The sequence below is a fragment of the Chanos chanos genome, chromosome 10 (genome assembly GCF_902362185.1).
Source record: "Chanos chanos chromosome 10, fChaCha1.1, whole genome shotgun sequence".
NCBI lineage: Eukaryota > Metazoa > Chordata > Actinopteri > Gonorynchiformes > Chanidae > Chanos > Chanos chanos.
In genome coordinates, this window is record NC_044504.1 from 1,327,501 (window position 1) to 1,337,500 (window position 10,000).

General features: G+C 45.0%; 2 protein-coding genes across 2 annotated transcripts in view; both read right to left on the reverse strand.

The window, feature by feature from the left end:
• atf2 (activating transcription factor 2) overlaps window positions 1–5,654 on the reverse strand; it is a 25,788-nt gene extending 20,134 nt beyond the window's left edge. The window contains exons 1-7 of the mRNA XM_030786244.1: window positions 5,623–5,654; window positions 4,728–4,797; window positions 4,433–4,529; window positions 4,226–4,344; window positions 3,739–3,864; window positions 2,902–3,080; window positions 2,359–2,473 (exon numbers count right to left, since the gene is read on the reverse strand). Of these exons, the coding sequence (XP_030642104.1) occupies window positions 2,359–2,473; window positions 2,902–3,080; window positions 3,739–3,864; window positions 4,226–4,344; window positions 4,433–4,529; window positions 4,728–4,775 (684 nt within the window). The 5' untranslated portion in view covers window positions 4,776–4,797; window positions 5,623–5,654. The remainder of the gene's footprint in view (window positions 1–2,358; window positions 2,474–2,901; window positions 3,081–3,738; window positions 3,865–4,225; window positions 4,345–4,432; window positions 4,530–4,727; window positions 4,798–5,622) is intronic.
• A 509-nt stretch (window positions 5,655–6,163) lies between these two features.
• atp5mc3a (ATP synthase membrane subunit c locus 3a) lies at window positions 6,164–8,556 on the reverse strand. The gene is made up of 5 exons (XM_030785836.1): window positions 8,514–8,556; window positions 8,234–8,320; window positions 7,264–7,338; window positions 6,890–7,080; window positions 6,164–6,766 (listed from the first exon to the last, which is right to left on the reverse strand). The coding sequence occupies exons 2-5, from the start codon at window positions 8,270–8,272 to the stop codon at window positions 6,652–6,654; spliced, it is 420 nt and encodes a 139-aa protein (XP_030641696.1). The 5' UTR covers window positions 8,273–8,320; window positions 8,514–8,556; the 3' UTR covers window positions 6,164–6,651.
• Window positions 8,557–10,000: the final 1,444 nt, after the last annotated feature.

Here is a 10,000-nt window from a genome sequence, read left to right on the forward strand (position 1 = left end):
GACCCCTACCTCCCCAACACAGACCCCCACCTCCCTAACACAGACCCCCACCTCCCCAACACAGACCCCCACCTCCCTAACACAGACCCCTACCTCCCCAACACAGACCCCTACCTCCACAACACAGACCCCCACCTCCCAAACACAGACCCCCACCTCCCCAACACAGACCCCCACCTCCCCAACACAGACCCCCACCTCCCCAACACAGACCCCTACCTCCCTAACACAGACCCCCACCTCCCAAACACAGACCCCTACCTCCCTAACACAGACCCCCACCTCCCCAACACAGACCCCCACCTCCCCAACACAGACCCCCACCTCCCCAACACAGACCCCTACCTCCCCAACACAGACCCCCACCTCCACAACACAGACCCCCACCTCCCCAACACAGACCCCCACCTCCCCAACACAGACCCCCACCTCCCCAACACAGACCCCCACCTCCCCAACACAGACCCCTGCCACCCCAACACAGACCCCTACCTCCCAAACACAGACCCCTACCTCCACAACACAGACCCCCACCTCCCTAACACAGACCCCTACCTCCCCAACACAGACCCCTACCTCCCCAACACAGACCCCTACCTCCACAACACAGACCCCCACCTCCCCAACACAGACCCCCACCTCCCCAACACAGCCTCTTCTCTGCACAAAATACAGTCACACCTGAACCAACGTGACTCCAAATCACAGCTACACTCTCCTCACGTCACCCAACCCTACAGCCAGTCTAACCAAGTGATGCATAGTTGCACAGTATGAAATATGAGATTGTTAAATGCCACTGAATCCCAACAGACTACCGTGAGTGAGCGTAGTGTTGGCCTAGAGTTTTGGCGCCGTGGGGTTATGTCTCATATGGGGGCCCAGTGTTTTGGGCTGGGGGGTTACGTCTCATATGGGGGCCCAGTGTTTTGGGCTGGGGGGTTACGTCTCATATGGGGGCCCAGTGTTTTGGGCTGTGGGAGACAGGTCTCGTGTTGAGGGTGAAGAGCTGAGTTTATTCTGAACAGTGTTTAGGCCTCGGTCAGGGTTAAGCTCTGGGGTATTTTGCTGATTAAAGACCAGTATGTTCAGTATGTTCTGCGTGACTGACACTCGCGGGCAGCTGCGGGGAGTTGCATTTGTCAGTCGGGTCTTTGACATGTTTGTAATGTTGTGTTGTTCAACATTTGCAGTGACTTAAAAAGGGCTAAAATGTGCTCCTTGCAAGTGAATCTGGAGTTCCCTATCAGGTCCTCCTAACTGTGTTCAGTATGGTTAGTTTGTGTATTCATACTGAACATCAAAGAGTAAAACTGAACTGTTTCACCATCAACACTGATCACATCTAACAACCAGGACAATATTGCTCCTCATGTACCACTCTCTGTAACTTCACTTTGTTTTAACAGGCTTTCCTACACTGTCTCCATATAAAGGCTGCCATGTCTCTTTACCAAACATTTCCTTCTTTAAAAAAAGGTGTAAATGTTTATCTAAGGGAATGTTTTGTGTGTCTTTTAGGCAGGGGCATGGCTCCGTGCTTTTAGTCAGAGTGAAAGAATAGATGGCCAAACTCGCACGGCTCTCAACAGAACCCACGGATGTCCACACACACCCAGCTGAACCCTCTCACTGTTCATAGCCACAGAACCCACGGATGTCCACACACACCCAGCTGAACCCTCTCACTGTTCAAAGCCACAGAACCCGCGGATGTCCACACACACCCAACTGAACCCTCTCACTGTTCATAGCCACAGAACCCACGGATGTCCACACACACCCAGCTGAACCCTCTCACTGTTCATAGCCACAGAACCCACGGATCTGCATGTGCACTGACCAACCTCAGCTTCCCACATCAACCTTTGAGATTCCTTACTCCCATTCAGTCTTAACCAGCTAGCTAGTCAGCTGTCTTACTCTCATTCAGTTTAATGAGCTAGTTAGTCAGCTGTCTTACTCCCCTTCAGTCTTGGTGCACTATATTTGAATTGAACTGTTATCTTCAACATCTACCTATGTCATACATGTCGCCAAGCCTATTCAAACCTGACTTTGATCAGTAAATGAAAACCCAGTTGTCAGGTACTCCTATGTTCTCCGAAGTGGGACAGTTTATTGGTCTGGGGATACAAATTGGTGGGTGTTCACACAATCTGTTTAAGTCCTGAATCACCATCCTCTTCCCACACAACAGTATCTGACAGTGTGACACAAACACCTTTTAACTTTCTGCTGTCACGTGTTTCAGCTGACTGACTGTGAGCTCTGAAAGTGAGCTGTGAATATGGGTCTGTCTGTGTAGATTTCAATGAGAAATCCAGGGATTCGGTTAGCCAGGCTGTTGGGACTCACAGGAATGGCAGTGGGAATATGTACACTTGAGCTTGCGATGGTTGCTGGGATGGCCACTGGCATGGTCTGTCCGTTTGGGAGCTGGAGAAGCACCGGGAACGTTCCGGAAACAGGCCTGTGGAGAGGGAGAGGAGGAAAACGTCTGCACGGCTGCTAACAGATAAAACTCCAGCTAAACATTCATTATCATTTACAGCAAATTAGATCAAAGAGAAAACAGCACAGACAGTATTGATCAGCATGCTGTGTCCAAAAAGCAAAAATGAATGAACTAAACAACTACAGACAGAACTCAAAAAACCACAACTTAAAACATAGCGATGCATAGCCATGGTCATTAAGAACAATTACAAATCAATTTCTCTGTAGAAAACAAACCTTTTTTTTCATGTATCAAAATGATAAAAACAAAACCAAACAAAGCAAACATAAAAACGCTAAATCCAAACAGCTAGGCCCTGGCGAGAGACGGGCGGGGCGGGGAAGAAAACAAAAAGGCACTGATGGAGATGAAACAAGCAACATTGGTTTGGAGTTACTTACACTATTGGCCTATTAGTGGATGGGACTTGAGTAATTACAGAGCTAGATGTTGGAGATGGGAGGCCCTGCTGAATTACAACACTAGCATCTGAGCTGGCCAGAAGCACATTGGGAACCTGGAGTGATGCAGGGTGGACTATAGTGGAGGCTGGCAGTGAGCTCGGCTGCAAAGAAACCTCCTGAAAACACCATACGACACCTTAGCTGCATCAAACGTCCACTTCCACAGAAAAAACACAGCTACAGTTTTATCTGCATCTCGTGTTCACAGTAGGCATTCATTTATTCCTTTAAATGCTGTAATCATCTTCAGGTTTGAAACTGAAGGGACAGAGGACATGGTAGAGTGCTGCACAGATGATCAGTATCTTCAGACATACTTGACGTCATGGTCGTGCTGCTTTCTTAAAGACACAATGCTCTGTTTTGGGTCAGAGGAAATTTCCTGAAAAAGCCACAAATTGATTTTTCTACAAAAGAATCGTGAGCATGAGGAACTCTTTGTGAAATACAGATTAATGACCTTACTCCTTCAGTTTGTGGATTAATGGACTGAAGGCTTCTGCCGTCTGTCAGCTGACCTTTTGGGTAATAGCACGCCACAGTATGAAGACAATTTAGTCCACTCTGTTCACTGTGCCATGTGTATTTGAGCTTTTACGGGCCATTTATGACAGACCAGCCCTGCCGGACTTCCAGTCGGTGTCTCTGTGTTATGTTGAATGTAACCAGGGTTGGAGAGTGAGGCTGTAGGGTTACAACACGGCTATGTGATTAACTATTCCAGTGTTACAGACAGGAGGACGTTGTGACAGTGTCTGTGTATGGGGCTCCAACCTTGTCGTCACTGGTAGTAGATTCAGGATGAGGCAGTGGACTGTCTCGGTGCGTGTCGAGCGACGTGGGTTCCTCTATCCTGTTTCGCACGACAGGCGTCGCAAGAGGTGAGAGATCCAGAGGCAACTGCCACAAACAAGACACAACAGACGTCTCATAACCCGTGAGGCAAACAAGCACAACACTGCACTGCACAGGATTAACAATACACGAGCCCCCACAAGACAACAATCACAGAACAGCATATGGCACAGATAAAACACCTCTTTTCAAACGCTCAGCACAGCTCAAGCGTACATTTTTATTAAATACCATTAGCATCAACCAGTGTCAAGTCATCAGTGAAAAAAGGGTCACTAACTGACTCTTAAAACACACAGGAGACAATAAGAAACATTTTTCAGCCTGTGTCAGGGGTTCCACCCTTCACAGCAGTGGTGACCACCATTAAACCCCCACCCCTCATCCACCCAGGCTGCCTTATTACCTTTTTAATGTCATCCTCCGTGGCCTTTTTAAAGTCATGCTCAAATGGACTGGTAAGCTCATTGAAAAGTCCTACCTCTTCACAATTCTTCAGAAAGCGGGTGGGAGTTGGCGTTTGGTCTGAAACAATAACAGAATGGTTTAATACAGTCACGATGGACTGTCTTCGTCTCGGGTTTTGGTACCTGTTCTCCGTTTTAGAACTCACCAGCAACTATGACACTGTCATTCCGTGCTGGACCAAACTTCAGTGTCATCTCATGTTTATGTTTGTGGACTGCCAAATGATCTTCATTTGTGAAACGCTGGAGAAAAAGCATGAGAGATGTGAGACATTGTGATAATGTGAGACACTGGGTAAGAAAAAAAGCTTCATCGCTGTTATCACTCACAGTGCATTCATTACTTGCACTTACAGTAGCCTACTGAAGTGCTGCATATTGCGAAATGCGTTCCAGTCGTTATTTCGGAAAACTATTTTTAGGGTTAGTGTTAACACATACCTGACCACACCCTGGAGCAGTGCATTGGAAAGGTTTATCATCACTCATATTCAAAGGCTCCGTTTATAACCTGTTAAAAAATGACACAAAAGTACTTGAAGAAAGTCGAAGTTCTTTCATGTTTATGAATAATTAAATGAAAAAAGTTCCTCGGGACCTGCGACTTCCTTTTACATTTAGCTATTGGTTCAATGCAAGATCTGGGTGTTTATGTGTCAAATCGTTAGCTTTAAAGGGGAGCCTGAGTGTCATCTGCTTTCGTTAAAGAGATGGCCTCCAAAACCATGAGTATTTACGTTCCGTATGTAAATACAAAACACGTCCATACTCTGAGAGAACTTTCCCCCAATATATTGCGCTAACCTGTCTCTACGACCCACACCTGCTATAAAGCAAAATGACTCATACACGAACACTCAGCTCATGACAGATCTGCCACCAAGCCCGTTCTATTGTGCCGTGGCTAGCTAGCTGACTGAGTTAACGTTAAACATTACTGATCGCCAACTACGCTTTTCATTTACAGAGGTAATGTATAGCGCGAGCAAGATAGTGCTTCGCGAAAGACGTCAATTTGCATGCACAACTACACGCTGTTTCCGAGGATAATGATGCGGATCTGTTTTTACACATCCATCCACAGCTTCGACTAGCGGGATTACACCTCCCATTCCCTGGAAGGAGCTGCTGAGCTAACTGTAGATAGCTCGTTAGCAGCCATGCTATATCACCGTCGCCATATTACCTTGTACAGCTGTTAAAGGCAATTTATGTACATGTCACTTGCTCATTGCTTACTATTTATTTACATATTAAGCCGTCCACGAAGTACGTAAAAGATAAACGTGGGTGATGTCTTTGTTTACCAATACAGTCTATTAATTCGCTCACTTACCAACGGGTTCAACCCTTGACAACCAAAGCCCCCCAGTCTCGTGAATCTCGCGAGAGTAAATCGGAGCACGCATTTTCTGTAAACGTAACGTATTTTGATTGAGAATCTCTATGGTTTGAGGACGTTATGTTCAGCGTGTAGCGTAGACGTCCTACGCAGTCTACGCCGCTTGGCGTTATCCAACCATAATTACTTAGACACTACATTGGCATTTTTCAGGGTACATTGACACTGCTTCGTAAAAAAAATCCAACACAAACACTTCTAGACGGTAAATACACCTCTTAAAAACCGCTCATACTCATACTACCCATGTCTTAGGTATTACTGGGAGCCTAAGTTTCGTAGGGCATATACCATGGCCTCAAAAGATAATATCCAAACAGTCATTGACCACTTCAGTTGACCACTTCACAGAGCCCCTGGCTCTCAAGAAGGTCTGTGCAGAATATCAGGTTATTGCTATATTTTGCTCTAGCAATATTTTTTCCTCCAGCAATGCTTGTAGGGTATGGTCTAAGAGAAATGAGTTCCAGACATCGCTGTAGCACCCATACAGTGAGATCTACATTTATTTAATGCAATTTACAAAAGCAATATGGTATTTGTCAGCTTTTAACCAATTGCAACCTACTTACAATTTCATTATCATCCAGCAGTTTAATCCTTGAAAACATTTGTGTGGACCCAAGAACGTCTACAAACAATTCACTAAACTTTTCCAATAGTGATTGACAGAAAGTGCTATCATCCTAGTTCCCTGTTGCCATTGTCACTGTGAGGTAAAACATGAATCTCAGAATATAAAAATTACCTCTTTTTTAAATAGTCAAATACAGGCATTTTTAATTGTGTAACTGTTTACATTTTCACATGTTTTGTTATTTTAACAGCTTAAAGCGGACTTGAAAAATGTACATTTTTTCCCCTTACGGACATGAACATTAGACAGTTTGGTAGCAATGGCAAATATGTAGTCACAACTGAGCTTAGAGTATGTTTACCGAGGTTCTTTTTTGTTTTTGTTTTTTACATGGCGAACAGGATGAGGAAAGCCACCATCAAACAGAACAGTCCCATAGCCTCAGACAGGGCAAAGCCCAAGATGGCATAGGAAAAGAGCTGCTGCTTTAGAGAGGGGTTCCTGGGAAAGAACAGAAACACACAGTCAGTACCTGTCACCGTCTCCGTGTTAGCTCAGAGTTAGAAAAAACATCTGGAACATGTGTTTCCACAGTAAAAACGACTCCCGCATCGAGGGCCTCACCTGGCATATCCGATGATGAGGCTGCCGAACACAGTTCCGATTCCGGCACCAGAACCGGCCACTCCGACAGTGGCAGCTCCGGCACCGATGAACTTGGCGGCAGTGTCGATGTCCCTGCTCACGGCGCTGGTCTGGAAGCCCCTGACAGCGACCTGAGACAGAGGGCTCTGAGGGACGAGAGCTGAACCAGCCTGGAGAGGAGAGACTGTATTTTAAACACTACTCCGACTCCTCAGTAATCCTTACATACACCAAACACACACAGACAGGTTTACCACGCCACACAGGGAACAACTGCAGGTCGCTTAATGAGCAGACCTAGGTTGGCTAAAATCCTCACAGGACAACACAGGTTGGCTAGCGCAGGCACTCACCTCTGTTTTGACCTCTGGCCGAGACGCTACGGCAGCGGAGATGGGTCTGTACATGGCCCGGGAGCCAGCACGAACCTGAACACAGGGAAATAAAACACACTGTCTAACTATGGACTGATCAAAACTGTCACCAACTCCATTTCACATATGGTACTAAGCAAAGACATCAGCTTGAAAGAACTTCAACAATGTTTAAAGTGAAGTCCTGTCAAGGACATATTTACATGGCAGAAGCACTTGAAGAGAGAACAGGCTAAAGTACAAAAACTTAAAGGTCGTGTAATAAAATGTGCTGTACACCTGTTGTGCCCAGATTAAATAGTTGTGTCAATAAGACTGTACCTCTAACGAGTTCTGTTACAACGTTAAGACCACTTTCAACACTGAACAACATACAAGACGCACAGGACACACATTATAGGCCAGTTCATTTGTTATGACTATCCCGAATGAGAAGCACTTAAGCATCTAATCCATGAGTCAAACATTTCAGCACTAACGCAACCTTTCCTAGCTACATATGCTGCTCCATAAATGACTATGATTGCAAACAGCAGGGCAGTCGTTACAGCATCTACAATGAAAAAATATTTACAACATTACTTTGATAATAACTAACGACATATTTTGTAGAAAAGCCCGGTTAACCAAGACCGTAGGTGGCTAATACAGGATCCTGACGGAACAGAATCAACTATAATCGAGTAACGAACAGAGTCAGTTTTGACCTTAACACAACAAGCGTGCAGTGTTCGCCAAATCTATAACTGAATACATTCGACGAGATGCATGCACGCAATGCTATCGTGTGTACGAACTGACACGCCGCGAATTTTCGGCTTAAACATGACGGGGAGGCTTATACCGGCAAAGTAACCCCAAGATCAACTGTAGGCCGCCTAGCATAGCAACCTTTAGCAAGTGCACAGCGTTTTCGACCTAAACGACGGAATCACACAGGTTCACTCACCAGGGCAGGCGTGGAGACAAACTTTGCACAGGCGTACATTTTTAGAATTGGACTATTGCAACCGGTTAGAGAGCAGCCTGCGACTGTCTGAAAAGACAAGGCAATGATAAGGTCAACGAGGATTTCTATGCAGAGCTTTGAAAAGAAATATGTTTTTTAACACAAAATAAGCCCACACGCAAAAATATTTATATTTGCACCACACAAAAGATGCTTTAAGAGGAGGATGAAATCGGATTCATTGGACACAAATCACGAATTCAGCTTTCAATACACTTACTCGAAGGCAGAGGTCGAACCACTGGCAATGCTGCGCCTGCGCAAAGTTGAGTCTGTGAAAAGACCCGGATGGTGACTTAACGTCAACGCAAGGTCATTTCACTATAACTTTATTGAACAAACTTTCAACACAGTATTGTGAAACTTGCCAAAGATAGCAACTCGAAATCTCTAAAATTAAAATATCAATTTTGATTTGCACATTGTAGATAGCATTCAGCTATTGTTAATACTGATCTTAAGACAAAACACGTACACTTATAGTTGACATAGACAACATATTCTGATAATATAATATAATATAATATAATATAATATGTAAACTATAATATATATAATATATATAATATGGGAGAATATATTGTGGGCCAATTTGTCATCTCTTTGCTTCTACATATAAAAATGTCAACTTGCACTCTTGAGTCCCATAATGCAGACAGAGATAAGAGATAAGTTTTGTGTGTAACCTTGAAGCACCGGACCTTTCACAGCAGTCCATGATCCATAAGTCCAAAGTCTATAAACAGAACACTGATGTTTATGAAAATGGTTATATGTAATGGTTTTATGATATGTGGCTATCACCTGTGTTTGTATCGCTGAATTCACATATATCAGAGCAGATGAGACATAAAGCTGTGTGTGTGTGTGTGTGTGTGTGTGTGTGTGTCTGTGTTCGACACTCCAAATTTAAAAAATATTTAATGTAAGTTTATAGATCCTTTTTAGCCTGCCTGCACTGTCACAGTTCTTTAAATCAACAGTTTCTTATAATGATGCAGCTCAAGATGAGTGTGGTAGAGTTTCTTTTCTCTCTCTCTCTCTCTCTCTCTCTCTCTCTCTCTCTCTTTTTTCGCTGACCCATTTGGTTAAATCAGTGCAGAGCCTCAGTTCCTCTCCTCTGCACCTGTTGAGATGTGAGTGTAACACTGTCTTCCCCCGGCCTCTGTCTCTGAGTGCTGTCTGGGAGTCTCTGCAGCCAGGGGTAGAGCTGTTCTCTGGCAGAATTTGTAACCGTGATGAATGGCTTGCCTGGGCCGTGGGACGGGGAAACAGAGAATGGGTGAAAGGAAAGCTAATGACTGCACTGGGGCCCAGTCTGTCCAGCAGCAGTGTTAGCACTGGAATCCCCCACCTGCCCCTCAGGTATGGCCTGTACAGGTGTGTGGGGCGATGACATCACAGTCTCTCCGTGTCACCTGGACCAGACCGAATCACTCAGACTAATGCGGGGTCGGAAACCGTAGACAAAAAGCACCTGTCTGACTCATCAGGAACCCCACTAACCTCTCACCTGAACATGCAGTCCCAGATCTCTGCACAGTAACACACACACCTGGGTTCACTTACAAACACCCCTTTATTTAGATGGCTGAAAACAAAGAATATGTTTCTCTTTTCCTGTCCTATTGTCTTTGCACTGAAAACTGATTTTCAAATGTGGACTCCATCTGACTATTTCTATCACGTTTTCCTTCCTTCTTTTTC

Excerpts from the sequence above, each read along its gene's own strand:
- atp5mc3a (XM_030785836.1), bottom strand. The coding sequence starts at position 8,272 with ATGTACGCCTGTGCAAAGTTTGTCTCCACGCCTGCCCTG. Across the intron at positions 7,339-8,233 it reads TTGTCTCCACGCCTGCCCTG|GTTCGTGCTGGCTCCCGGGC; the intron begins GTGAGTGAACCT and ends CCCTGTGTTCAG. Across the intron at positions 6,767-6,889 it reads CTCATCATCGGATATGCCAG|GAACCCCTCTCTAAAGCAGC; the intron begins GTGAGGCCCTCG and ends GTTCTTTCCCAG.